The sequence below is a fragment of the Chlorella variabilis genome (genome assembly GCF_000147415.1).
Source record: "Chlorella variabilis unplaced genomic scaffold CHLNCscaffold_3, whole genome shotgun sequence".
Taxonomy (NCBI): Eukaryota; Viridiplantae; Chlorophyta; class Trebouxiophyceae; order Chlorellales; family Chlorellaceae; genus Chlorella; species Chlorella variabilis.
The window spans coordinates 1,045,764-1,072,452 of NW_005435085.1; the positions used below are offsets into that span (position 1 = coordinate 1,045,764).

Genomic DNA, 26,689 nt, shown 5'->3' on the forward strand with positions numbered 1-26,689 from the left:
TGGGGGGGGGGGGAGGGGCCGGGTGCGGCAGGCGGCGGCGAGGCCAACTGCCACCAGTTGCACGCGGCGGCTGTTGCATGCGGTTCCGACGCTCCCCCTGCGAGTTCCCTGCGCCACCTGAGCGGCGAAGGGCCCTCTGGCTTGGGTGCGTCTCCCCCTCCCATTCGCTCAAGCTGCCACCTGGTCTGGAGCTGCAAGCGGAGCCGCAACGGTGGATGGGCTCAGCAGCGTTTGTAGACAACGTAGCGAGACTCCGGCAGGTTGCAGAGTCCGAACTTGGCTGCTCCCAACTCTTTGCAGTACATTTGCCACTCTGCGTGTTTTAAACTAAAGCCATGATATTCATGCACCCCACGGGCACCGATGTCAATGCTAGGCAGGGCTAGGAGGGAAGGCCTCCCCGCCCCGCCCGCCACCGCCGCCGCCGCCGCCGCCAGCTGCAGCTCCAACTCCTGGACCCATCTTTGGTATCATCTGCTGAGATCCAGCCCCTCCAGGCGCAGCCGCCAGCCATACACCTCCTGCACGCGGGCCTGTGCCGCGTCCACCGCCGCGCCACCAGTGGTGGCAAACCAAACGTGCCGTTGCGCCAAGCGCCGCACGGCCAGTAGAAGCAGGCGAAGCTGCTCAAGGTCCCGGTTTGCTAGGAGGGCCGCTGCTGCATGCTGTATGCTGCTGCCCAGCGCCTGCACGCCCTGCTGCACCCTGGGGCGATGGAAGCCGGAGCCAGGTGGGCTGCTGCTGGCGCCACTGCCAATCGGATGGGAGCCCTCCCTGCACTTCGCCTGCCGCTGCACAGCCTGCACACCATCTTGCTGCAGGCTGGGCAGCTGGGGTGAGGGCTGCAGGCGGTCGCTGCCTGCAAGTGGTGGCGCTGCTGCCTCTTCAGCTGGAACCACCTCGTGACCGTCCACACCCACCAGCTGCGTGGGAGGCACGTCCACATCCATGCTGCTGCTGCCACCGCTGCTGCCTGGAGGTGCGTCCCTGCTCCCCCTACTTCTGCTACCTGGCTCTTGCGATGGCGAGGGAGAGCGTAGACGGGGTGCAGGCACGCCGTCGCCATCCCCATCAAGCTGCGCCGGTAGCTGCTGCAAGCACTCTGCCAGTGCAGCCGCCAGGCTGCTGGCAGGGTTGGGCCTGGCTTCCGCTACCACCACATCTGCCGCCTGCAGAAACTGCTGAACCGCGTCCGGCAGCTGCTCCAAATCTGCATCCACCTGCTGCCGCTCCAGGCCTGCCCCATTCATGCCCCGAGACACCAGCCCACAGACAGTTCCCCCGGCCACAGCCGCCAGCTCCGCCTCCTCCAGCCCCTGCTGCTGCCGCTCCTCCTCCCACCGCTGCTGCCATGCCCGCTCCTCGTCGTGCTGCTGGCCCAGGCGGGAGCGGTGCTGCCGCCGCGTGTGCTGCTTGCTGTCATCTTGCTGCAGTTGCTGAACCACCTCGTGCCGCACTTCCGGCGGCAGCTCCGCCAGCACAGAGGGGTCCACCTGAGACAGAGACATCTGCTGCTCACGACGGGCTGCTGCTGCTGCAGCCAGGGCTCGGCCGCTGCCAGTGATGCCCAGGGGTGGAGGGTTGGACACAAAGGAGTCGATGCGCTGGCGCTTGCTGACGTGGCGCAGCAAGCCGCCAGACCCAGCACCGCCATGATGGCCGGCTTTATCTCCACGGCGGCCAGCGGGGCCGGCAGGTGGCAGCCGCCTCCTGGCCCGGCCAATGCCTGCGGAAAGAGGCAAAGTGAGAGGAGCGACTGCCATAAGTGCCTATGGAATTCAAGCAGAAAGGGTTAGACAACCGAGACGTGGGACCACACAGGCCAGCATCAACAGAGCTCACAACAAGTGGCTTTGTCACCATAGCCCTCCCTCACCATAGGCGTGCTCCAGCTCCCGGCGCAGCAACAGCGGCAACGCATCCAGCACTGAGCGGTCCACCTGGGAGAGGGCCGGTAGTGCCACAATGTGCACGCTAGTGCCGCCTGTCCCGCCGCTGCTGCCACCTGCAAAAGCCCTGCTTTCACCAGATGCATTGCTGGCATGCTGCTGCTGTTCCTGGGCAGCCAAACCATGTGGAGGTGGCGTCCCAGCTGCTGCTGCTTCATCTGCACCTGCTAGCTGCGAATTTGTCTCCCACCCATCCTCTCCATCACTAGACAGCTGTGGCTGCGGTGCCTGCTCATCTTGCTCCTCCGGCCCTGGTATTTCTGCCAAAGGTCTGCTGCCATCCGCCCTGAGCCCTCCCGCACCCTGCGCTGCTGCTGCCTCCTCAAAGCAGCCTGCCAATGGCCGGCCCACTTGCTTCTGCCGCTCTTGAAAGTGGTGCGCATTTCTTTGTGCCGCGGCTTCAATGAGCTCCTTGCGGACAGACCACGGCAGCGCATCCAGCACGGAAGCATCCATCTGTAGCAGGGGATGAGCCACCGGCCTCATGATCAAACGCAGCAAATAGAGCACTGCATTCTTGGAAGCCTGGAGAGGCATAGGTGCATGCCCTTGGGACCTCCAACACGCAAGCACATACCTGGGATAGTGACACGCCTTGCCACTCGTGCAGCAGCTGCTGCCGCCTCTCTGCATCCTCTGCAGCCGGGCTGGCCGCCGCCTGGCGCGGCAGTACAGTCTCCAGACGTGCCTGCCTGGCGCTGTCCGGGCTCTTCTTGGCGCTGCCGGGGGATGCAGCCAAGGCCTGCGGCCGTGGTATGCTGTGTGCCAGCTCCATCTGCTGTTGGACGACTTGTTGCTGGCCAACATCCTGCTGCTGCCGAGGTGGAAGGTTCCCTCCCAAAGCTTGATCCTGCTTGTGTTGCTGCTGCTGCTGCTGTTCCCGCTGTTGCTGGTGGTGCTGTTGTTCCTCCTCGCCCATGTGGCCCTGCTGAGCCTGCTGTGGTGAGACCTGCGACGGCTGATCCTTCTTGAAGAAGGCTACAAAGGCATCCCGCTGGCCAGCCGCCGCGGGTGCAAGCCTGGCAGGCAGCGCAGCGCCCGGTCGCACCGAGGAAGAGGCAATGTCGGTATTCAGGCGAGTCACCTGCGCCATTGTGGCAGTAGATGCTGAGGTTGCAGCACAGCAAAACAGCAACATGTGCGCCAAACCTCGCGCAGCATTCACAACTTGCTCAGGCAAGAGGCAGCGACCCACCGTAATGCCCATGCCCCGAATGTCTGCAAATGGGACCTTGAGCGCGCACAACAGCTGCCAGCAGTGGCTGGCAATCTCCTTGCTGCTGTCGGTGGCGCTTGCCAGGGTAACTGAGCGCGAGAGGTTGTCACAAATTCCATGCCCCATGTGCTTGACCGGCTCCGGGGCTCCCTGCACAGGAGGGTGATGCACCCGTCCAGCAGATATAGTTGGCGCCCCCTCATGTGCTGCACAATCATGCGGGCACAGGCCATTCCTCCGCCCATTCATACCGGCTTGCGACGCATGAGCTTGAGCGTGAGGGTGCGGCCCTTTGCCCCCGCTTGCCCCAGTCGATCCTGGACCTCCACAGCTGCAAGGCAAGTGATGCGCTGGGGACTCGCCAAAACTAGATTCTGCTACTGCAGCAGTGGCAAACCGCAGGCAGAGGCGCACCCAATTTGTGCAAGAACTCGCGCGACTGTTCGACACTTTGGAAGCGCACACCCCAGTTGACCTCCGCGCCCACAGACTTGCGCGCCCGCGGAGGCTCCACCTGCCTGCAACACAGCATGGCCGACAGGCGGGGATCTGCTGCTGGCCGTTGGACAAATACAGGGCACACAGAACATTCAGAATATAAGGACTTGCCTCTTGTCCTTGCCGTGCGCAAAATCCCACAGCATGGCGCCCTGTTGTGCACCCAGCTGCATCTGAAGGAACTGTTTTGACCGAGCCTGCAGGCAGCACAGGCAGCCGACAGAGGAGTATAGAATACCCATGAGTTGCAGTGAGCGTTTTCGGCTGCAGTGCCGAGGAAGAGCTGTTATCCAGACTGGCCACCCATGCCCGCCACCTGCACATCTGCCACCGAATGAATGTCATGCTCCGCCAGACGCTTTCCAGTTGCCCAGCCCACGCCCGGGAGCTTGCTGACGTCCAGACCCTGCACAAGGCAGAGGGCGATTGGCATGAAGCGCAGACAAGGCACCGAACATATGTGCTGGCAGGTATGGATGGACTCCATTGAAAGCAAGCTGCAACGGCTCCACTGCCATAGCTGGCCTGCTTGCCTGCAAGAATTGGTCCGCTTGCTGCTGCGTCACCATCATCTGCCCATTGGGCTTAGCGCTCTCGGTGGCAATGCGGGCGAGCAGAAGGTTAGGGCCAACGCCAGCACTGGCTGCAAACAGCAGCACACAAAATACAAGGGTCAAAGACGATGGCATGGCATGCTGTGCTGCAGATGTGGCACTGGGCCATCATAGCAGTGCCAGCACTCACCTGTGCAGCCTGTGGTGGCCTCGATCTCGGCCCGTATCTCTGCTGCCAGCTGCAGCGGGTCGCCCAGACCTGTGATGTCCAGGTACGCCTCATCACAGCTCAGGGGCTGCACGCAGGCGGTGCGCTGCAGCAGAATGCGGTACACCTGCATGCCCAGGGCTAATGCAGGGGTAGATGCTCAGAAACATGTCCGCCAATTCGCTCTATGCGCCGCTGCACACACATGCTTCACACAACTGCCCACCCACCTTCTCACTAACTGACGCGTACTGCTCAAACAGGTAGGGCACCACGACCAGCTGGGGGCACAGCTCCTTGGCCTGGCTGATCATCATGCCCGACCGAACCCCATACTTGCGAGCCTCGTAGTTGGAGGTGGACACCTCGCCCGTGCCCCGGCTGCTGGCAGAGTGGCACACCGCCTACACAAGCGGGAAGCCAATTTGGGAAGGGATGCAGTGCAGTGCCTCAGTTTGGCGGTGCGCCTCAAGGCAACCAGGTGCCGCGCAAGTCGTCCTCACCAGCGGCTTGCCCTTGAACACTGGATTCTCGGCCTCTGCAACTGCAGCAAAGAAGCAATCCTGCAGGCAGGACAAGAAGAATGCCCATGCCCTGTTTTCACGAAAGACCAGCGCAGATGAAGTCAATGAAAGAAGAGCAGCACTGCCGCAACAGCTCCAGACAACCTGGCCGGCTGGGCAACAGTGGGCTGGCCGTCGAGTGTCCGCAACACCCACCATGTCCAGGTGCACGATGGTGCGCTGGCGGCCGGGCGCGTGTGGTGCGGGGCTTGGCCCCTCAGAGCCGGCGCTGGATGCCATCAGCGCCTCAATGCGAGACTTGTATGTTCCTGGCGTAAAGGGCGGATGAGCAGTGGAATCAGTGCAGGAAAGGGCCCAGTGAATCCACCACGCCTCATTTGCCCTTCCTCAACTCACCAATGTAGTGCAGACGACTGGCCCGGAAATATGAGTCCACAAACTTGGGGTCGTCCTTGGAGGACCGGGGAGGACCCCTGCCAACACCACACAGCAACTCAGGCACGTAAGAAAGAGACTTTGCGGCTTTCTGGAGGATGACGCAAGGGCAGGAAGCCCAGCAGCAGGGCTCACTTGAGCATGTCGCACTCTGCGCGCATCTTGCTGGCAATCTGCTGCGCCCTCTGCATCTCCTCAGCGTCGTAGCCCGCATGGGAGTAGCGCAGGCCTGATTTGTCCCCTTCAAATCTCGTTGGCGACACGGGCCGTGCGCCATGCGTCGCTGCCTGTGCCGCCGCACCCGCCACTGACATGCCGTGCGGCGATCCAGTGCGGGCTGAACCTTGCAGCAATAGTGCTGCTCCTCCTGGGCTGGGGGCCGCCACCTGGGGCATGGCACTCCTGCCAGGCTGCCCATGGGGAGCAAACGTCAACTCAGCTGCAGGCTGCTGCTGCTGCTGCTGCTGTAGGCTTTGTTGGAACAGCTCCTGCTGAAAGTCTGGGGGCGGAATCCTTTGCTGCTGCGTCCGCACATCAAAGCTGAATGTAGGTGATCCTGGGTGCCCATCTAATGCTGCTCCCGCTGCCGTTGATGTTGCACCGGCAGGTAAAAGCCCATCAGGAGTGGCTGCTGGTGCTGCCACGGCTTGCAGCTGCTCCACAGCGCTGCCCACAGCCCCCGCATGGCCTCCATAAATGGCACTGGGCGGCAGCTCCGCAGGCTGGACCTGCAGGCCAGCAGCGCCACAGCTTCGAACTTGCGGCAGCTTCGTAACATCGAGCCAGGCAGCACGACAAGGGAAGCATCGTGCATCTCCAGCTGTACACCTGCATGAAGGCCTTGAGCTTCTGCTGTCCGGGGGCATCGCGCAGCTGCCACAGCACATAGTCCTCAATCTGCAGTGCAGGCCACCAGCATGACAACTAGGGGGCTTCCATGCACGCCAACATCCTCCCAGTGGTTGTACGGCCGTGTCCAACTCCCCAAACGCACTCACCGGCAGCACACGTCCCGCCTTGATGCTGTCCACGATCCACTCTGGGCGCACCACGGGCGTGGGACTGCGCTCCTTCTGCAGCTGCTTCACCTTGGCGTCTGGCAGATTGGAGCATATGACGTGGGTGACTGCAGTGTGGTTTGGAGTGAATAACAACGGATGAGAAGTGAATAACAACGGATGATAACAAAGGGGTACAGCACGCACCACTCTAACTGCACACTCGTGCAACACGCTGTGCAACCGCTCGCCACTCACCTGTGTTGCGGCTGTAGTAGACCTCGAATCGGCCAGAGTGCAGAGCCATCAGCTGCTTCAGCTCTGCGTGGCTGGGGTTGGTGAATCCATTGCAGTGTATTGAAACATCCTTGAACAGCTGGGTGCGCTGCTGGCCCGGCAGCACGGCCGCCTGCGCCTGGAATTGCTCCTGCAGGGCGGGCGGCAGTGGTAAGTGGTAAGAAACAGAAGCGGCGCTGGTGCAAGTCAGTCGACAACCCCTGCCTGTAGCTTGCGGTTCTTGTGCGCCATGTACATTCCAATACTGCCGCCATGGTGCTGCTCCTCGCTCCCATCTGCGAGGATGCGCGGTGGCGTCGGCTCCGTGGGCGGCAAGCGCGCGCCGAGCGGGTTCCGCGACATGTGCGGCGAGGGCGTGCGCCCTGCTAGGAGGGGCTGCGGCGCCTGTCAGCTATTTTTTGCGGCTGCTGTGGATTCAGAGGCGTCCCTCAGGCCCTCCAAGGCTGCGCCGGACACAGGCCGCCGACCGGCCGTGCGTTCACATGACGGGGGCAGTTCCAGTGTATTCTTTGTGCGCAAACACGATTGGCGCGGCGGAAAAAGAACTCCTGAACCGCAGTTTTGCCCTGCTGTACATCGCATTGGCTCTCCGCGAGTTGGCCTCCTGATGTTTCCCAGCAACATACTCAGGTTCCAGCCCCGGAACGCTGCAGCGGGGTTGTCCCTCGCCGCTCTGCCAGCCGGCCAATACCGCTGGGAAGCCCCAGCATGAGCGTCGCGGCGATAAGACGGGCTGCGAGCCTGCCGCTGCGGCACCTCCAGCTGCTGCGAGCAGCAGCCAGCGGCCTGGAGCAGTGCATGCGGTCGGCGGCAGGTGGTGGCGGCAGCAGCGGCGGCAGCACTGCCACGTTGCCTGCAGGTGTGGCAAGCCAGCTGTGGCGTTACGACTCCCCTCTCCTCCGTCACCTGAGTACAGTCGCAGAGGCAGAGGTGCGCTTGCTGTGCTTGTTGCACTCCGCCTGCTCAGCAACACCATTAAGCCATCGCACCGACACATGCCTCTGCTTGCAGAAGCCAGCGTCCGACACCATCCTGCCGCCGTACGAATTGGTCAAGCAACGCGCGGCAGCGGCAGCAGCACAGGGCGGCGGCGCCGAGGCGCGACCGCTGCTGGAGCTGTGGGCTGGCGAGCTCGCGCGGTTTGATGCCCTCATGCGCAACTTTCGAAATTCGGGTGCGGTGAAGGACCAGGCGCTGGCGCTGTACGTCAATAGCAAGGTGAGGGACATCAGCAGCTGCATGGCTGCCTGGCGTCACAGTTCCTGGCTGCTGCCTTCTCCCAGGTTACGTGCATGCCGTGTTTCCATAAACATTGCTCCCCAAACATTGCCCGCAGCTGTATGCGGAAGCCGTGCCTCGCTTTCAGGAGTTTTTGCTGGCAGCCATGGACCCTGAGCTGTGCAGCGCGCTGATGCAGCTGCAGGTGAGGGATGAGTTGGTTGGCTGCTGAGTGCATCATGGCGCAGATCGCCCTTGCAGCGCGCTTGTGCATTACATGTAGATGGAAGGGATAGGGGCGTGGAGCTGTAGTCGCTTGTGCTCATGAGGAAAGCACGCTCCAACACACGTCCCATGCAGCATGGCGAGGACAGCCAGCAGGCACTGTTTCCCTACTTTGCCCAGTTTGTGCTGGAGCGGTACATGGCAGACATCAAAGCATACAGGTACAGTGCTTAGAGTGTTGCAGTTTGTTGGAATCAGAAGAGCAGGACGTTTGCTGGAGGATGTTGTCATTCTTCTGCGCATTGCTTGGGCGTACGTCACACACACGCTGTTGGACGTGGCTTTGGGATGGGGAGCTTGCTGCCAACTGCTCCATGTTGCACAATGCAGGGACATGATCCAGACAGTGGACCTGCGCAACCCGCACCAATGGTTCCCAGTGGCGCGTGCGCTGCAGCGTCGGTGAGCACGGCATGTGGATGAAATGATGATTCGGATATGTACGGTGCTCTTGCAATTTGCTGTGCCCTGGGGGTTCACTACTGCTGTTTAGCTCGCCACCTGCAGCATCATCTACCACGCCGGTCCCACCAACAGCGGCAAGACGTACAATGCGCTGCAAGCCATGCGGTCAGCTCAGTCTGGCATTTATTGCGGGCCCCTCAGGTAGCCACATGGACGGGCCTTGGCTGCATTTTGAGTTTGCACGCCTTCATCACTGTCGCTTAACGCCGATCTGGCCCCTGCCCTCCTGCCTGCCCATCCCAGATTGCTGGCAATGGAGGTCTATGATACGTTCAACGCAGACGGGCTGTATTGCAATCTCATCACTGGTGGGTAACTGCCGCGTTTGCAATCCTCTGGCCAGGTGTCATTACTTCTGTATCAAGCGGCCCGAAAGGGCAGCGGAAGCTGGGGTGGCACCTGAAGCTGTTCAATGGTCATGATGCCACAGGCCAGGAGCGACGTGAGCTGCCTGGTGCGGAGCACACGGCATGCACGGTAGAGATGGTCAACATGCAGCGGCGCGTGGATGTGGCGGTCATTGATGAGATCCAGATGATTGGCGACGAGAGCAGGCAAGAGCTCTGCTGCTGCCGTGCTGGCTGCCACCCTGTTGTCATTAGAGTGCCGTGTTGTTGGGATGGTGTTGTTGTTCATTGCCCGAATGTATGGCTCAGGCAGCTGGGATTTGTTGCAGGGGTTGGGCATGGACACGTGCGCTGATGGGTGCGCCCGCCAACGAAGTCCACCTCTGCGGCGACGGATCAGGTGGGGAGGCATGTTTTGCAGATTCCACCCCTCGATCAGGCCAGACTCGTTGGTCATCCCTGCCTGCCTGCCCTGCCCCACTCTGCCCTACCTTGTCCTGTTCCCTTTCCTGCCACAGCGCTGCCGCTTGTGCGCAAGATCTGCGAGGAGATGGGAGAGACGCTGGAGGTCAACACCTACGACCGCTTCACCACCCTGGAGGTGCGGTAGCGCAGCGTGTGATATGGATGGATGTATCACCTAAGCTCCTCGAGTGCATCTTGTCTGGGTGCTCGTCACGTCTGCTACACCTGCCACAACTGCATGCTCTCATAAGCTAACCGATATCATGTGCACCACTGGCCTACAGGTGGAGCCGGGCGGTCTGGTGGGTGGCTACTCTGCGGTGCAGCCGGGCGACTGTATCGTTGCCTTCAGCCGGAAGGACATTTATAACATCAAGCAATTCATAGAGCAGGAGACCAAGCACCGAGCATGTGTGGTGTACGGCGCACTGCCGCCCGAGACACGGCGCCAGCAGGCCAAGCTCTTCAACGAGCCAGGTGGGTGGCAGACTGAGCAAACAACGTGCGGAGAAGGTTCCGCATGATTGCGTGCTTCACGCTGCTCCTGCTGGGCCAATGCCATCCCATCATGCATGCCACAGTACTCCAGCGGCACGATGTCTGCGCTGCAGACAATGCGTACCGCGTGATGGTGGCCAGCGACGCTGTGGGCATGGGCCTCAACCTGAACATCCGCCGCATCATTTTCCACTCCGTCAACAAACGAGAGGGTGGGTGATGTGGGTGGTGATAGAGATGAAGGGGTAGCTGGAATGTGACGACTATGCGCAAGCGCCCAGCATGCTTCACTCTGAACCCGTGTATGCGCTGTCGATGCAGGCGGCAGCAAGCAGGTGCCTGTCAGCGTCAGCATGATCAAGCAGATAGCGGGGCGCGCGGGGCGGCGCAGCAGTCAGTGGCCAAAGGGGCTGGCCACCTGTCTCAACCCGACTGATGTGCCACGGCTGCAAGAGGCGATCGATGTGCGGGGCTGCACCTGCTGTGGCCAGTGGCCTGCTGCTACATTGTTCTTGCCGCTGCGCCTGCCAGCAATGCTACTGTCCCCTCAGCATGCTGGCTGGCCCGTCTGCCCCACTGCAGGTGCCACTGGATCAGCTGGTGACCCCCACCGCGGGGTTGTTCCCCGAGTTTGAGCACTTTGAGGTGTTTGCAGGGCAGCGCCCGGACGAGCCATACAGGTGGGCAGGCAGCCGTGCAGGCTGCGCCATGCATGGTGCATGAACGCTGTGCATGCTCAACTTGGCAGCGCAACGAGTCTGCAAACCGTCGTCATTCTTTTGTCTGGCTCACCCCCCTGCTCTGCTTTCCCATGCAGCTCGCTGCTGGGGGCATTTGAGCGCGAGGCGCTGCTGGACAGCAGCTACTTCTTCTGCAAGCAGGACAGTGTGGTGCAGGCGGCGCAGCTGCTGGGCGAGGTGCGCCGGCGCGGTGCCCCATCGTGCCTGCGCTGTTGAGAGACCTTGCTGCCTGCTGGCCATGGCCGCTGCAAACTGACAATCTCTCCATGGTCTGCCCATCCTTACAGCTGGGCCTCTCAGTCAAGGACATGTTCTCCTTCTGCATGGCCCCCGCCTCCGCGTCTGACCTGCGCCTCGCCGCGGCACTGCTCCACTTTGCCACCAAGTACAGGTGCGCTGCTGTGCTGCCTGGCTGGTGGTGGTGGTGGTGGCGAAGGCTCTGTTGCGCGGCACTGCGCAGTTTGCATGGCGTAAGTGAGCTACTGCGCTGATCCCCCCCCACCCTGCCCACCTGTGGCGCAGCAAGGGGCTGCCTGTGACGCTCGACATCTCCATCCCCAACCGCGTGCCCGCCAGCACGGATGAGCTGCGCCACATGGAGGCGGCGCACCAGGTGGGCTGCAGCACGCCTGATCTGCTCCCAAGTTCGTGATGCTGCTCCCCGCGTGCTGGCCTCCCGGCCCTGTGATGGAGCCTGCACCTTGGTTATCAAGTGCTCTCGCTTCTGGCCGTGCAGGTGGCCATGCTGTGGCTGTGGCTGAGCTATCGCTTCGACCCTGAGGTCTTCCCGCAGCGTGAGAAGGTGGGAGGCCAGTAAACGACCGTCTGCAGGAGCCTCCCAACGCAGTACACTGCATGGCGTCCCTCTGGAGCTTGCCTGCCCAGCGCCACCCCTGTGCCGCCTGCGTGCAGATCCAGGCTCAGGCAGAGCACATCTGCGGGCTGTTAGATAAGGGCCTCAAGCGCCTGACCCGAATGAGCAAAAACGGCATTGACATTGCAGACCGGGCGAGTAGGCTTGCCATCCCTTGTGCTGCCTTTGGGCTGCATTCCCTACCGTGCTGTTTGCTGAGCACGTCTGCTTTCTGTTGGTTGCAGCCTGCCCGGCGGGAGCATGAGAACATCTTGGAGTGCTTCGACAGTGAGCTCAGCCTCCTGGAGGAGCAGCGCCGGCAGCAGCGGGCAGAGGAGCGGCGGCAAAAGGCGCGACCCCGGCCATACATCGCACCGCCGCACGTGCATGTGTCTGTGTTGGCAGCGGACTTGAGTCATGCGCTGACAGCAGCGCCGCAGCACAATGGTCGGCAGCAGCTCAGGGAGGAGGCAGCTGCTGGCAAGGCGGCGCAGGTGCAGCAGCAGGCGCAACCGCCATCGAATGGAGATCAGTGGGACGGGGGCGGCCAGCTGCAGTGGTCCGCCGAACAGGAGAAGCAGTGGCTGGAGCGGCGGCTGCGGCGGTTGGAGGAACGACGTCAATTGCAGCAGGAACGGCAGCAGCTCCGGCAAAGGCAGCGCTTTGCTGGGCGTGTAGGCGCCACGGCGGGCGTCGATGAGCTGGCACCAGTGCCCAAGCATAAGGGCAAGCACATCAAGGCCCCTGCTACTAACCCAGCTCCGGCTGCGGATGATGGTGGGGTGGCCAGCGATGGTGGCAGCTCGGGCTGGAGCCGCCTGGTGTCCAGCTTTTTGTGAACAGCCCTTTTCAGTTTCATGTCATGCATCGCTAAAAGCAAATGCCTCAACATCATGTGACCAAAATGGGCTGCCTTTTGCAGTGCCTGTCCAGTTCATTCAGGGTGCTCACTGCTCAGGAGCTGGTCGCAGTTGGCACACACAGTCAAAAAGTCGGCCCCCCAGCGCCGCAGCCACCTCGGGGTGCTTGATCATGCCAAGGTTGACCGCATCGCAGCTGCAGCAACCATCAAGAAAAAGGTAAATTGGGGACATAAATTGGGGGTTTGCAGCAGCCATGCTCCGCATGGACACCCAGGAGCCAGGAAGCGCTACAGACTGGCGTCACCTAAAGCGGGCGTGCAGGTTGGTCTCGATAGACCTCCCCATTCCCTCGAGCACCACCAGATCAGCCCCCGCCGCCGCTTCTGCCAGCTCGGGGCTGATCTGCACGGCAGGAACATCGCGAATGGGGTCATGAGCACATCCAGCGTGATCCGGGAGGTGAGCGGGCACTCCACTAATGATCCTGTGCTCCACCGCAGCCTCACTTTCGACAGGTCGATGACTGGCAGTCCCGAGCCGCTGGCGACCACCTGCAGCTGCCTGGTGGAGACCCCCTTGCACAGCTCAGAGTCGGCGGCACAGATCTGCAAGCACACCCAAGCACGAGGGGAAGAACGGGCATGCATCTGGTCAGGGCACAGATGGGATATGCTGCAGTCGGTGTGGCATGCCCCGCAAGCTTGCCACCTGCGGGAGGAGCGCTTCTAATTCAGCCGCCGTGATGTCGTTGATGGATGGCAGGGAGTTTGCCGCGATGATTACCGTAGTGCCCAAGCGCAACAGTTCCCTGGCCAGCGGTAGCATGCCTGTACGTGCGGCAAGTTCAGGAGTTTTTTTAGTCATCACCACAGGTGATGCGCATGGTTGGCCGGCAGGCGCACCTAGCATGATGTCGGCGCCCGCGTTGTCAACAAACAGGATGGCACGTCGGTATCGGTGGCTGCACATGATTGTGCATTGCTACTTATTGGCTTTACTGGATTCTGCTGCTGGACCGCATGTCACACCCTTTCCCTGCCAACTGTTGTGTGGTCCACGGGCCATTTCCGGCTTGTGCATGCAAAACAAAGAGCCCCAAGGTCAAGAAGCGACAGCAGCTAGCAGCACTAGCAGCACAAATCGGCACAGGCGGCAACGTACCTGACTAATCGGTCGAGCAAAGCTTCTAAATGGTCGATGACCCAGGGGCGTGGGAGCAGCTTATCCCTTGTGGTGTGGAAGCTGACACCGTCCTGCACGATAGTTTGGTCACAGCCTGCCCTGTGAATGTGCTCCAGCGTCCTCAAACACTCAGCAGCACTTTGTTCATCAAAAACAAAACTACCTCATGATAGGCATCGGTTGTCGCTTTGCAGCCCAGGTCGAAAATGTTGCCAGCAAACACGCCCCTCACCACGGTCTCCCAGCGGTCGCGCTGCACAACGCACAGGAATGCAGGTGGGTTGGCTCCAGAAGGCCGCTGCCCGGCAGCCTGTCAAGCTGCGCACCCCAGCAACTCGGTGCTGTACTGTAAGGAACCAAACTGGCCTGCCCACCCACCCACCTGCTGTACGTGTTGGTCCACTTCTGCACAGACGTCGGGGAGTAGCGCCAACGCCGATGCATTTTCCTTGGCCTTGATGGGCAAGAAGATGTCGGTGAACCCTGCTGCAATCAGCGCCTCCTCCCTGCAGCAGTCCCCACCCGCATTACAATCACAGAACCAACGAGGTGTGGACAAGGGGACGCAGTTGGCACGCCCAAGGGCTTGTGGCGGGCAACAAGCACTGCCAAGTGTTTGCCCTGAATGCCCCACCTGAGGCGGCACAGCTCCAGGCAGCCCAGCGCTGCGTTGCCATCGCTGCTGTCATCGCTGCTGCAGGCCCCAAGCGCTTTGCGTTCAATTTCGTTGAGGATGGACAGGTATGCGCTGGCAAACTGCTGCGTGCCGCGCTGCCGGTCGGCGTCGGGTCTCGAGGGGTCTGCCGCGCACAACCGACCGAAGCTACTTATTGATGTCCTGAAGATGTCCACAAAGTTTTCAAGAGCCGGGAACGTTGGCTTGCCACTGCAGGTCATTCCAAATCATTTGCAATGTAACCGGCTGTAGAAGGCATTGAGAGCTAGTAAAAAATCACAAGACAAATCGCGAGGAGGGCGGCGGCGGCAAGGCGGCGGCGAGTCGGCAGGCAGCACCACCCCACTGCAGCAGGATCACCTCCTTGCCAGCTCCGATCGCGTGGAATAGATTAGAGTGTCTGGCCGGTACTCTAGCACATCCAGCAGTTGAGGCAGAGGGACGAGACCGGCGCAGGCGGGCTCAGGGTGCTGGGCTGCTGGGGCCATTGCGGCGGACATGACTGGGACCCGACAGTGGAATGTTCGGGTACGTGGGCTAAATATGCAAAGGGGTGGGCAGGTCACCCTGCTGGCGCCAGCCGTGCGTGCCACCTGTCTCAAGTGCCACCTGCGCGGAGTTTCAGCTTTGAAAGCTTGAGTAGCAGCAACCCTCCAACGTTCAGTCCTGTGCGAGTGCAGCAGGCAATCACCGCTGCCCCTGTTGCCGTTCCGGTTTTTTGTGCCGCACCTGCAGGAGTTTACCCCGCAGCATCCTTTCGCGATGTCCACTCCAAGCATGCTGCCACGCACCATACAGAGCCTGAGCGTCGGGTGTTGCGTGGGGGTGGGAATGGCGATGCTGCCAGCGGCCTACGCAGGCGAGCTCTTCCCCTGGCACCCTTTGCTGATTTCTATAGGCTTCCTGGCTTTGATGACGGAGGGCATCATGGTGCGCACCCGCCTCCTGCAGCGTCGGCACTTAGCGTCCCGCCCGCCCGCCTCGGAAGCACTCCTGCTGCGTGCTGGCCCAGAACCTGCCTGTTGCTGCTCGTGCCTGCAACGCAGAATGCTACGACCCCATTTTTGACTTGCACCCAACCCCCTGCACCTCCCACCCGCCGCGCAGACGGCGGTACGGTTCCGCCCCAACGAGGGCACCACCCGCGTGGCTGCCATCACCAACCACGCCCTCATCCAGGCAGCAGCCACCGCATGCGTGACGCTGGGCTTCTATGCGATTTACCACAGCAAGGCGGGTGTGCTTGCAGAAGGCGCTGCAGTAGGGCGAGTGTATTTGAAGCGTGGGTGTGCATTGTTTTGCACGTGGGGGCGGTTGACAGTGCCGCCTCCCGCCCGCCTCCCATGCTGCAGGACTTGAAGGGCAAGCAGCATTTCACTTCGCTGCACGGCAAGGTCGGGCTGGTGACCTTCCTGCTGGCGCTGGCTTCGCCGCTGCTGGGGGTGCTCAGCTTCCGCCGCCTGGGCCTCATCCAGAAGTTCCCCCAGGACTGGCACCCACGCCTCAAGTGGCTCCACCGCCTGGTGCGTGCTGAGGGACACATGTCTGCACATGGGGATGTGCAGGTTAAGCTGCCCTCTGGCATGCAGGCGCACCAGGCCTCGTGCGCCTTGTCGGCACGTGATCCTGCCCAGCCTCTTGCCACCAGTGATGCCATCATTCGTGCGACTTGCTGGCCCGCAGGTGTCTGCCTATGCCTACATCCTGGGCATGGTGACAATACAGCTGGCGCTGCCCCATGCGGCAGTCTTCACGGGCATGTGGTGCCGGCTGTGGCAGGTGCGAGCTGGCATCGGGCGCATGTGCGGCTACATGTGCTGCCTCACCCTGCACTTCTCAGCTTCCCTGACCACTTCCCCTCTGTCACCGCAGGCGGGTGTGGCTGCTCTGGCCGGCTGCATGCTTTTCACGCTGCGGGGGCGCATCAGCGGGCGCACCGTGCTGCCGTCGTCGGCAGGCACGGTGGCTGCCGCATTTCAGGGGCCCAAGGACCACTGAGTTGGGCATGCCACCCATAAATCTGTCATGTATAACTGCACACTGTGAATTTCAACGGAATTGTTGAAACGTGTACTGCACTCACTTTACATCGCGCGAGCCAGTGCAGCTTGTGAAGGGTGAAGTTATATTACTTTCGTGTCTTTCAGTTTGTTTGTTTGAGGTGTCCAATCCAAGTTAGTCTGGGTGGAAAGATTGGCATTCCTAGCTCTGCCTGCATTGGCAGCCCCAGGCCTGCCTCCTCGCCTCCCCTCTTCCAACACCCACGTGAGCGTGCCAGAACCTCCATGCAGCGGCCGCAGGCCGCCCCACACGGGCCCTCCAAGGCGCTGCTCGTGGGCCTGCTGGTTTTCGCAGCCATCTTGCTTCTGGCCCTTCCCCTGCTCAGCTCGAGGGAGCAGTGAGCACGCTGCTCAACCCCCTATGCTTGCTGGCTGCAGCACCGCCCAACCCGCCCCACCAGCGAGTGCCCACCGTCTCAGTCGCCCGCCACATGCTCCCCACCTGCAGCTCGCCCCAGGGCCCTGCCAACGGCCTGGAGTCCAATGTCAGCGACGTGTGCCTCGTCCAGGTCTCGAATTACCGAGTGGGAGACGACCATCTGGCAGGTGAGGCCCTTGGCAGCGTGGGTGCCCGTCAATCCGCCGACCGACCAAGCGCAGATAGTTTTGCCCCAAAAACCCTTGCAGATGCCAGCATGTACGCCTGGTCTTTCTATGCCCTCCGGCACGGTTATCACTACGTGAGGGTGATTGAGACGGAGGCTGGCTCAAAACCGGACGAAAACTGGCAAGAGCAGAAGTGCTCGATATCTTGGTGCAAGGGTGCTGCCGTGCAGCGGCTGCTGCCGCAGTGCAAGCTGCTTGCCTTGCTGGACATCGATGTCATCATGGTGGATTGGGGCACGCCGCTGGAAGATTTGCTGCACATGTGGAACTTTACAGGCGAGCTTAATCGTACACGTGTCGATTTGTGACTCCACCGTTGTGCCAAGAGTGTGTTTTGGCCGGTCTGCCCTGCAGATAGCTCGCTGATCCTGCAGCCCCTAGACCCTGATCTGCCTTTCAACTGGGTGGAGCTGGAGGACCCCAAGGGGACGGAAACCGGCAAAACGCGCCTGCTAGCAGCCAATACGGGCTTCATGGTGTTCAGGAACAGGTGGGATGCGCTCCGAACCGGCAGTTGGCCCTGATTGAGCAGCTACGTGCTAATTTTTGAGTGCCAACACACTGTTCACCACTGGCATTTCACCTGGCCGCAGCCCTGAGACGCAGGCCATCGTCGAGCGCTGGCTGCGCTGCCCCGACGATGTGCCGGAGTGCGACGGCAGCCGCCACTACTGGCCCTGCGACCAGGGCGCCTGGAACACATACATCCGCCCCACACTGCACCCCGGCCAGCTGGTGCTGGTACCCTGCGCCGAGGCGAATGGGTTCCCCGATGCGCCATCATCGCACAGTGGCGGAACGTGCATGGGTGGCCAGTATTTAAGCCATTACTGGATCGAGAAATTCCGACTGCAGGAGCTGCTCGACGCCACCTTCCATGAAAACGCGAAGGAGGCAGTGCTGGGCTACTTGAGGAGGGAGGGAGACCTGCGCATTTTGCAGTGACTTTGTTGTTCAATGAATACTTGAGTTGCTGCTTTTCTTTTGCTGTACAGAAACATGGCAAGGCAATGGCAGGCTGGGGGCATTGGCAAGGCAATGGCAGGATCGGGGCAGTGGCAATGCGATTGCATAGCAGGGGAATGGACATGCATGTCCTGATTGTTAGCAGCTGAGCAGGCAGGGGGCTGTTCACGTCACCATCCTAGCTCCACGCTGCCCTGATCCTGGTCTTCAATGAAATTGAAGTAAGCAGTGTAGTGCTCCGACATTATCTGAAGACAAGGGAGGGAGGCGGCAGGCAGTGCAGCGAGGGTGTGACACGGTGCCGAGGTCGGGTGATCACGCGACGCAGCGCAGCAGCACGCGTAGCCCCACCCCATGCAGCGCTGTAGCGCACACACCTGCCCAATCGGCACCAGCAGGTAGTCCCTGTTGCGGCCGTGCAGCAGGCGCGCGCCGGGAGGGTAGCTGGACGCGGCGGGAGGCACCAGGTGGATGATGGCGGCATCGGTGGCAGCACCCTGCGGGCAGTTACGGGCGCGGAGAGAGCACAGTCGAAGAGCGCGGCAGCACATCCCTGGAGGCGGTCTGTGCGGGCGTAGCCAACATGGGGCAGCGTACGCACCTGCACACCCAGCTCCTGGCCATGCTCGACCAGCCGCACGCTGGTGCCCGGCTGGCTGAGCGGCTCCAGGGTGAAAGCCATGTGGTCTCCCTCCTCCATGCCCGCTTGGGGGCGCAGCAGGAAGGTCTGGGCAGCAGCGCTGGCCTGGCTGGCGGCACCAGCAGGCAGCTGCTGGCGCAGCAGAAGTTTGCCGCTACTGGGGTCAATAGTCAGGTAGTGGCAGGGCTGGGAGGCTGCAGCAAAGCTGACCAGTTGCGGCTCCTGGTTCAGACCGCCATCGCTGAAGGCAACGGCGGGCTGGGTGAGCAGCTGGCGGGCATGTGGCGAGGCGCAGCCGGCAGGAGCGCCATCCTGGCAGCCAGCGAGCGGCGCAACCAGCTTGAAGGTGGCATCCAGGGCAGAGCCGGGCCAGCCGCCACAGCTGCCGCCCACCGACAAACTGCCGTTGCAGTGGCGCAGCAGCGGGAACGGCGCTGCCGGCAGCTGGGGCTCGGTCGAATTGCTGGCGCCTGCCACACCCAGAGATACGAAGCCCGCAGTGTCGGGCACCGAGACGACCTTCTCAATGCTGGCGGGATCTGCTACCAGGTCGCGTGTATCGTGGGTCAAGCCTGTGAGGGTAGCCAACCGAAGACATGCAAATAATGAGTTGTGCACCAAGATCGAGAACGCCGTGAGTTGCTGCACGCGCTCACACCCCACCCCACGCCAGCCAACGGCCAGCCGCCACACCACAAAGCAGCACGCCTGCCATGACGAAGGGGCCCATCATGATCGCCTTGAGGGACTGCATCGCCTTGCGGCTGTCGTTGAGGTCCTCGGTCACCACCCACATCGGCATGTCGGCCTCAACTGCAGCATGCATGCAGCATGGGAGGAGAACACGCAAGGTCGGCAGCAGGGCACGGGAGCGTAAGCGTGACCCTGCAAGATCAGGGGCTGGCAAGGCTCCGTGGGGGCTGCCGCCAGGCACAGCAACTCACCCACATCCCCATCGCTCCAGGTGCTGCCCAGCGAGCAGAAGCGCGCGCCGGCGCCAAACTGTGGGGGCTGGAAGCCTGCTATTCACAGGCAAGGTGCCATCATCATCAGCAAAATATCAAAGGCAAGCTCTCAGAAAAGTGCTGCCTTGAAGTGCAATTACCAATAACCTCTGCTGCTGCCGCACCTAGCGCATCGTGGGCAGCCGCTGCCGCTCCTTGTGCACACTCCAAATACTCCTTGCCGTTGACACGCAGCATCACCTCATCGCCCTTGGCCCACCTGCAGCAGCAGGGCAAGACCAGAAAGCTGCGTGGTTGGCCGGTACCGTCAATGTTGTGGGTTGACACATGTGTGCCACATGGTGGCAGCAGACGAACGCTGGGGCCGTCACAGCACCCATCCTACCGGGCACATAGAAGCAGCAGGCAACTGCGCACCCGGGCACACGCCAGTTGAGCACAAACTGAGCCTGTGGCTTGTCGCCGTTGGCGCTTCCCTCTGGGGGGTGGATGGCGATGGTGAGGCGGGCAGTGGCGGCGGTTCCAGGGCTGTACATTTCTGCCTCCTGGCGCACCTCCACGCCCAGCTCCCTCCAGTGCACGCTGCTGCTGACCATCTGGTTCACAAAGAGCTGTGGCAGATCCTCGGCCGCGGTGGGGCCACTGCTGCTGGCAGAGGGCGCAGTGCCGGGCATGTGCTTGAAGTAGATGCTACCGGCCAGCGAACTGAAGCTCTCGACGGCTGCACCATCAGCATTTATGAATAAGATAGCTTTTATAGCTGTGAGCTATAACGCAGAGTGCACATGCAAGCACACCTGTACCATAGCAGCACCAAAAGGTGTCCCAGGGCGTGCCCCAGTTCTTGTCATGCCCCACCCCCAGCGGCAGATAGTAAACTGTAGGCAGGGGCCGCACAGTGGCTGTGAGCGGGACGGGACGCAGAAGAGTGACAAGGCTGTTGACAGAGCATGATTCTTACTGTAGACACCGGGGCCGGCTGGCTGGACGCTGTTGGCGTGGGCAGCGGCATAGGGATCATCTTGCCATGACACAATCTTCAGATGGGCGGGAAGATAGGGGGGAAGGCAGGTGGTAAACAAAACAGGTGGGAACTGAAGGTCGGTTGTGGCATGCCCCATGCTGCAGCATGTCATCTTCCACGACACCAAGTGCAGCCGTCAGCACTGACCTGGTAGTTGGCGGGGCGAGCTAGGCCCGAGCCAGGGGCTGCTGGCGCGGCCTCCAGCGTGTCGCGGCGCCAGCCACCGTGCGCCTCCTGGTCGGCATTCAGCTGGCCCAGGTGCGCTGCCATGTGTGGGGGGTGCGGGTGCCGGTGTGCATGGTGGCTGTGCTGGGGGTTGTCGGCGCTGTCCCGAATCTTTTGGATGCCAATAACATCATTCAGGATGGCCCGCTCATAGAAATCGGCCAGGGCTGCATGAGGCGTGCAGGTGCAGGTGGGGCTTAGAGAGTGCTGACGCTGTGTCCGAGATGCACACCGCATGCTCCTACCTGGATCCCCGGTGTGCCTGAACAAGTAGCGCGCCAGCTTGAGGATGTTGTACTGTGTGCACGACTCCTCGGTGATGCGCGATGCGTCCGTCTGCGGGGGCGCAGACCTAGCGACCGCCACATCAGCGAAAACATTAGCCATCCATAGTTCCAGGCCGCCAAGCGGCGGCAGGCATCACTCCCCCGCGCAAAAGTTGGGAACCCTTCACCCACATTGTTGATGGCTTCAGCCAGGCTGTCCTCATTGCCCCAGCGCTCGTACCAGTTGCTGCCGCCGGTGCTGAAGGTGTGGTGCTGCAGAAAAGCACGCCAGCAAATTGGCAAAGGTGAAGGAAGCAACAAGCAGGTAAACAACACCACGCACCTGCAGGATGAGGGCAAAGAAATTGCGCACGGCTGCCATAGCCTCCTCGTCGCCCAGGTGCTCATACCTCGCAGCAAACCCTTGCACCTGTCAATGTATCGGCGTAGGGCAGCAAAGGTTATGGCTCAGCACATCCAGCCACTGGGTACCTGCCTGTTGCCGCCTTGCCTTCCTCCTGCCTTACCTGCGCCAAGTGTGTGTTGGCGTGGAGACCGGGCAGAGGGTCGGTGCCTTCAACCAGCGGGCGGTAGAAGACAGGCTTGTCAAACCAGTGGGCGCATTCTGCGTGATGGTCGTCCGCAGTGACAGCAAACAAGTTGTACAGCACCTGCAGCAGGGCTCAGCGGGTGGGTCAAGTGGTTGAAGGTGGATACAAGTCGGTTGGCAGTGGATAACAAGTATACCTCGTTCATGCCACCGAACTCGTTCTCTAGACAGCGATACCAGTAGTCCTCTCCATTGTTCTCCCGCACGCGCTGCGCCCTACGCACCAGACAGCATGACAGACAGCATGTCCAGCACGCGGGGGGCGAGTCGGAACCGTCTCCTTCTGCCAGCCCGAACACCTGCCAGCAGCCTCGCAGGATCCAACTCACTGCCACACTTGCCAACGTGCAAATTCACCAGCAGCCCCGCCCCTGTCGACCCACCAACCAGCCCCGTCAAACACCACCTGCCGCAAAAGTAGCTGGCCATCTGCTCCGCCATCTTGAGCGCCTCATCCGTTCCTGCCAGCTGGTGCTGATCCAGCAACCCAGCCATGATCTTGTGGATCTGCAAGCGGCGGCGGCAGCAGAGCATGGTGGGTACAGCTTCCATTTGCCTCTGCCAGTGACGCATCGGCGGCATCTACAACACAGATGCACAACACACACCACAGGCCTGCGTGGCAACTCACCACATAGTAGGGCGCCCACACCGGCTGCAGCGCCTCCAGCCGGTCAAAGTGGCTCTCGGGGAAGGCGGCTGCAGGGGCCGGAGAGCACGCCTTACAGAAAGGTTGTGTGTAACGCTCAGGTGCTTCCACCAGCAGCAGGCAGCAGGGGCAAACAGAGCAAGCCCTGCCCCAACTTTTGCCCCTAACTCACAGAGGTACCCGTTGCCAAAGGCATCCTGCACCTTCTTCAGCTCGTGCACCATCAGCTTAGAGCGGTCATAAAACTCGGTACGGCCTGTATCAAGAGGCAAGAAGTTAACGACTCGCACCAGATGCGCGTAAATGCGCTGGCTGCACAGCACACCTGTGTGCAGGGCGGCAAAGGCCACGGCGCTCATGTAGTGCCCGATGAACTGGCCCCGGACCTCGGACTCCGACCACTCCCAGCCGCCGTACGAGGCGCCTGGAGTGGGCAGGCCGGCGTTCTTCCTGCATGCAGGCACAGAAAGGAAGCGGCATTGTGAGATGCGCAGCTGGGGCCTGCAGATGGTTGCTCTGCTGCTGCTGGAGGAGGGGCGTACCGAAAGTTGAACAGCAGGCGGTCGGGCTCCAGCGCCAGCAAGTACTGGCTGGTCATGTTGAAGTTGTCGGCAAACTCGCCATCAGCCGCCAGCTGTTGGGCACCGGGGGCGGCGCGGCAGCATGATGGGCTTTAGTGGTGGCTGGCTGTGAGCGAGGGGCAGGGCGAGCAGGAAGGGGGTGGGGTGGATGCCACACCTGCACAACGGCCAGCGAGAAGCCTTGGATGTGCGGCGGGTCGGCAACTGCTGCTATTGCAAGCAGCACCAGCCCAACCAGGAGCAGTCCAGTCCTGGCCGCCATGACCCTTGCTGGTCTTGAGAGCAGGAAAGGGCCAGCTGAAACGCTTGGCCTGCATCATGCGATCAGGAAAAGATGCAAGTCGCGTCATGCCCGGGGAGTGGCCGCCACAGCTGCTCGCGCGTGATGGACAGCGCCATCCGTGTGCACCTGAGTGCGCGTTGCAATTGAGCAGGCTCACGATCAGACGCGCGGGCGCCGCAATGTGCGTTCTCTGACACAGCCTATGTGTGTGAGGTGGGTGCAGAGAAGTGTAAATCGATGTGCGGGCGCATTACGGAGCATCTGTCGAGGAGGTGTACTCCTGAAGTACAACCACAGACAACCCTAGTCCTCGGGCCTGAGCCCTCTCGGGCCCTCAGACTCGCATTCCTGCATTCTGATTCTGATCCAGTTGGCAATGCTGAGCCCGCCCTCTTCTGTGTCATTGCAGCCGCTAGCGTCGCTGGGAAACACTGCCGAGATCTGGTGCTGCGGCTTGCTGCCGCCGACCACACCGCCGCCACACCGCTGACCGCCAGGCCGACGCACTTACGCCGTGTCCCCCCCCCCCCCTGCACAGCCCACTTGAGGCAACCTGGCATCCTCCTACTTTCCTACTCAAGCAGTAGCGAGTTGAATTATAGTTGCTGCCCTCTGAGTTCGGCATATAATCAGGTAAGGTTTCCGCTGCTGCCAGATATTGAGCTGGCTCGTCCAGACACTGAGCTGGCTCTGCTGTCCTGCTCTGCCGCCAAGGAGTTCGTCAAGAGCACGCAGCGTTAGGTCATGAGTCTGATTCGGGCTTTACGACTTCCACCCCCCCTGGCTGGAGCAGGATGCAGGAGATGGGGCCGGTGACGGTGCAAGCTGGCAATGTGCGGAGACCGTATGCATGTGCCACAGTGCGGCGGCGGGGCGGGGGGCACCCGCCAGCTGATGGAGGGCGGGTTCCGGCGTCGGCCGTCTTGCACCGGCTTTCAAACACGACAACAACTCTTCCGGCCCATGTTCAGCACGACCAAGCCCTCCCAGTTCGCAAACTCCCAAGACCCAGTGGTAGGCCGGTCGCCACCCCCTCATGCCGAGACCCCAGCTCGCACTTCCATCGCTTCGTCCTGACCAATTGCAGCGGCGCGGAGTGGGAGTGAGCCATGAAGAGCCTCTTTGTTTTTGGTCTGCTGCTGCTGGCAGGCAAGTGCTTGCAGCCGCGACCAACAGGCCTGCAGGCCGTGTCGGAGGCCGTACAAGGGCTGCAGATGCCTGCAAGGGGAGGGGGGTGGGCTCGTCCAGCCTTCGGCATGGCTGGGATGGCGGTGCATGCCGCGCGTTGTGCTGAACCCTACCCGGCCTCCCGCTCCTCGGCGGCGAGAGGAATTTGACTTGCGAATCCTGCCCGATGCATGCGAAGGCAACCGCCCCGGCGTGGGAGGCTGGCGCGGTGCGCCTGCCCCGCCTGAGCGCCCCGCGTGCTTGTGCCTGCTCCCGCTGCAGCCGCGAGCACCAGCGAGGCCAAGCCTCAGAAGATTGTAATCCCGCCAGGCTGGGGCAATGGCAAGGGCTACTACGCGCCGACTTTCTACATGGCTTTCAAGAAGGCGGGCCTCAAGCGCTGGACCGCCTTGGTCGATGTGCGTGGGCCCGGGCTGGCGGCAGCCGTGCACGGCACATGCACCCTGGTGCTTGCCTGTGCTCACGATGCTCGACGATTGACACAGTGCATTGCAACCATATGTGCAGAGAGCCGGCCTGAGGAGGTACTTCAGTGATCCCCGCCTGAAGATCACTGCCTGGCCGCCAATGGACTATGCCTTTGATGAGGTTTGTGGGAGGGAGGGCTCGTTATATCTGGGGCTACTAGCTAGTAGTGCTAGTAGTACTGGCTAGCCCAATCAGCCCCAAACAGTGGCTGTGAGGCAGCAGAGCCTTCAGGATGGTGCCTCAGCAGGCACATCACAGCACTCTATCACACTGAATTGATAGAGTGCTGTGACGTCAGCGGTTACACGTCAGCCATGCATGCATCAACTCTTCAGCAGAAACGCCTCTTTAATTGCCTCAAATGTTCTGGGCTGCTTGGGCAAGCCACAATGGATAGATTGGGTGTATTAGCAGCTCCTTCCCAGCAGCTGGCATAGCTCCCCCTGGCTAATGGGTGGCTGAGCCGCATGTTGCCTCCCCAACCTACGCAGATTCTGAAGGACATTGGCTGCACCTTCCCGCAGCTGCTGAAGAACAAGGTCCTCGTCAGGCAGGCACGTAGATGCTGCCGCCACGAATGCTTAGACTGCAGTCGGTCAAATCATGCCCATGTGTCCCGCGTCCTCCCGCCTACCACACCGCCCCTTCCACCCCACCGCACACTAACGCGCATCCACTCCCTGCCGTTGCCTCCCTGAAGCTTGTCCTGTACCACACCACTCCTGGCATGCGCGTGTTCACCAGCTACTGGCCCAAGTGGCCCAAGGCAAAGTACATCCCCAGCGGCCTGACGGCCTTGGGGCAGAAGGGCAAGTGGCTCAAGGTGCGTATCTTCTGGGCGTGCATCCTCTATCTTGTCCAGCACTACTACATTATTCCTGCGAGCGATCGCATGGCACACGGTCTGTGACGGTGTCCTCTCGCCTCTGACATGCATTTCAGATTGAAATGGACGATCAGAAGACTGGCAACCCCGATGATGGTAGGTTATCGCAGAGGCGTTTGTGTCAGACAGCGAACCTGCTGAATACGGCCAAAGCAGGCTGCGTCTTGCAACCGCCGTGACACACTCCCTCTTGCAATGCAGACTGGAAGACTTATGACATCGACGGTTCGGATGATGATGCTGAGCTGGAGGAACGTGAGTGATCTGGAACTGGATGGGTGGTCAAAAGGTCCAGGCACCGAGCATGCCCTTGGAGACAACACCAAATTGCTTGCCCCTGCCTCTTGCAGCCATCATCAAGTATGGCAACCACCTCATCGGCATTCCCACCAAGAGGAACCCGGGCGGCCTTATGTCGATCATTGATGACGTAAGTTGCGCGTCTGGGGGCCAGGCAGGAACCTTCCTGCTTGTGGCGACTGCATGTCAACACTGACATGGCATGTGCAGTATTACAGCGACGCAGTTGAGCCCTCTTGGTGTTCTGCGTCTTATGCCTGCAGGTCATGACGTAAGCCGGCTGGACCTCCTCGCAGCTCTGGTGCCGCCGCCTGCGCCGCCAGCCGTCGTCAGCAAAGGCAGGGACACTGGTCTCTGCCGCCTCCGCAGCTCCCCTCTGACCATGAACCCTCTGCGCACTGCACCCGCAGGTACAAGGGACTGAAGAAGCAGTGGAAGAACAGCCTGAAGAAGCACAGGGGCTGAACAACGTGAACATCGGCATCACGTTTTGCCACCCTGCCACACCCACCCGCTCCTCCTACCACCCAACCCCCCTCTCGTTTTTGATTACCAACGCAGCGGTTCGCTGTGCTCGCCCCTCTGTTTCGACCCATACAACGCATCCCTCCCCTCCTTGAGTGCGCATGATCGACTCATGCGGATGAAACTGACCCGGCCTCTCACATTATGTCACATCCTTCAGAGGCAGTAATACATAT

At 61.4% G+C, this 26,689-nt stretch overlaps 7 protein-coding genes across 7 annotated transcripts in view; 3 read left to right on the forward strand and 4 right to left on the reverse strand.

The window, feature by feature from the left end:
* The window catches only part of CHLNCDRAFT_140599 (hypothetical protein), a gene marked incomplete at both ends in the record, with an annotated part of 2,206 nt that extends 2,042 nt beyond the window's left edge, over nucleotides 1-164 (reverse strand). Inside the window, one exon of the mRNA XM_005850845.1 lies at nucleotides 118-164. Within this exon, the coding sequence (XP_005850907.1) occupies nucleotides 118-164 (47 nt within the window). The remainder of the gene's footprint in view (nucleotides 1-117) is intronic.
* Nucleotides 165-470: 306 nt separating this feature from the next.
* CHLNCDRAFT_140600 (hypothetical protein) lies at nucleotides 471-6,933 on the reverse strand (the record flags this gene model as incomplete). The annotated part of the gene is made up of 21 exons (XM_005850846.1): nucleotides 471-1,726; nucleotides 1,877-1,940; nucleotides 2,301-2,405; nucleotides 2,527-3,033; nucleotides 3,145-3,315; nucleotides 3,417-3,496; nucleotides 3,631-3,683; nucleotides 3,805-3,860; nucleotides 3,980-4,069; nucleotides 4,230-4,306; nucleotides 4,408-4,531; nucleotides 4,656-4,829; nucleotides 4,929-4,988; nucleotides 5,145-5,257; nucleotides 5,346-5,422; nucleotides 5,520-5,633; nucleotides 5,814-6,112; nucleotides 6,213-6,281; nucleotides 6,383-6,510; nucleotides 6,641-6,809; nucleotides 6,925-6,933. The coding sequence occupies 21 exons, from the start codon at nucleotides 6,931-6,933 to the stop codon at nucleotides 471-473; spliced, it is 3,795 nt and encodes a 1,264-aa protein (XP_005850908.1).
* A 544-nt stretch (nucleotides 6,934-7,477) lies between these two features.
* CHLNCDRAFT_19567 (hypothetical protein) lies at nucleotides 7,478-11,514 on the forward strand (the record flags this gene model as incomplete). Its single annotated transcript, XM_005850563.1, has 17 exons — nucleotides 7,478-7,897; nucleotides 8,016-8,113; nucleotides 8,272-8,343; nucleotides 8,513-8,584; nucleotides 8,690-8,788; nucleotides 8,891-8,955; nucleotides 9,078-9,221; nucleotides 9,308-9,394; nucleotides 9,513-9,595; nucleotides 9,744-9,936; nucleotides 10,071-10,173; nucleotides 10,286-10,421; nucleotides 10,540-10,637; nucleotides 10,775-10,874; nucleotides 10,985-11,088; nucleotides 11,220-11,310; nucleotides 11,434-11,514. 17 exons carry the CDS (start codon nucleotides 7,478-7,480, stop codon nucleotides 11,512-11,514), a joined length of 2,046 nt encoding a protein of 681 aa, XP_005850625.1.
* Nucleotides 11,515-12,497: 983 nt separating this feature from the next.
* On the reverse strand, nucleotides 12,498-14,492 carry CHLNCDRAFT_19893 (hypothetical protein; the record flags this gene model as incomplete). Its single annotated transcript, XM_005850847.1, has 9 exons — nucleotides 12,498-12,606; nucleotides 12,718-12,815; nucleotides 12,920-13,018; nucleotides 13,122-13,240; nucleotides 13,316-13,374; nucleotides 13,575-13,666; nucleotides 13,759-13,848; nucleotides 13,978-14,101; nucleotides 14,230-14,492. 9 exons carry the CDS (start codon nucleotides 14,490-14,492, stop codon nucleotides 12,498-12,500), a joined length of 1,053 nt encoding a protein of 350 aa, XP_005850909.1.
* Nucleotides 14,493-15,048: 556 nt separating this feature from the next.
* On the forward strand, nucleotides 15,049-16,358 carry CHLNCDRAFT_56903 (hypothetical protein; the record flags this gene model as incomplete). Its single annotated transcript, XM_005850564.1, has 5 exons — nucleotides 15,049-15,201; nucleotides 15,379-15,510; nucleotides 15,624-15,794; nucleotides 15,955-16,050; nucleotides 16,144-16,358. The coding sequence occupies 5 exons, from the start codon at nucleotides 15,049-15,051 to the stop codon at nucleotides 16,267-16,269; spliced, it is 678 nt and encodes a 225-aa protein (XP_005850626.1). The 3' UTR covers nucleotides 16,270-16,358.
* A 198-nt stretch (nucleotides 16,359-16,556) lies between these two features.
* CHLNCDRAFT_140605 (hypothetical protein) lies at nucleotides 16,557-17,882 on the forward strand (the record flags this gene model as incomplete). Its single annotated transcript, XM_005850565.1, has 5 exons — nucleotides 16,557-16,669; nucleotides 16,780-16,877; nucleotides 16,959-17,225; nucleotides 17,292-17,427; nucleotides 17,531-17,882. The coding sequence occupies 5 exons, from the start codon at nucleotides 16,557-16,559 to the stop codon at nucleotides 17,880-17,882; spliced, it is 966 nt and encodes a 321-aa protein (XP_005850627.1).
* Nucleotides 17,883-18,073: 191 nt separating this feature from the next.
* On the reverse strand, nucleotides 18,074-23,125 carry CHLNCDRAFT_56904 (hypothetical protein; the record flags this gene model as incomplete). The annotated part of the gene is made up of 22 exons (XM_005850848.1): nucleotides 18,074-18,151; nucleotides 18,281-18,400; nucleotides 18,505-19,115; nucleotides 19,207-19,356; nucleotides 19,488-19,562; nucleotides 19,673-19,767; nucleotides 19,926-19,984; nucleotides 20,063-20,229; nucleotides 20,306-20,386; nucleotides 20,470-20,545; nucleotides 20,680-20,924; nucleotides 21,003-21,093; nucleotides 21,216-21,296; nucleotides 21,367-21,453; nucleotides 21,551-21,694; nucleotides 21,771-21,849; nucleotides 22,040-22,140; nucleotides 22,265-22,332; nucleotides 22,455-22,538; nucleotides 22,608-22,732; nucleotides 22,825-22,916; nucleotides 23,021-23,125. 22 exons carry the CDS (start codon nucleotides 23,123-23,125, stop codon nucleotides 18,074-18,076), a joined length of 2,814 nt encoding a protein of 937 aa, XP_005850910.1.
* Nucleotides 23,126-26,689: the final 3,564 nt, after the last annotated feature.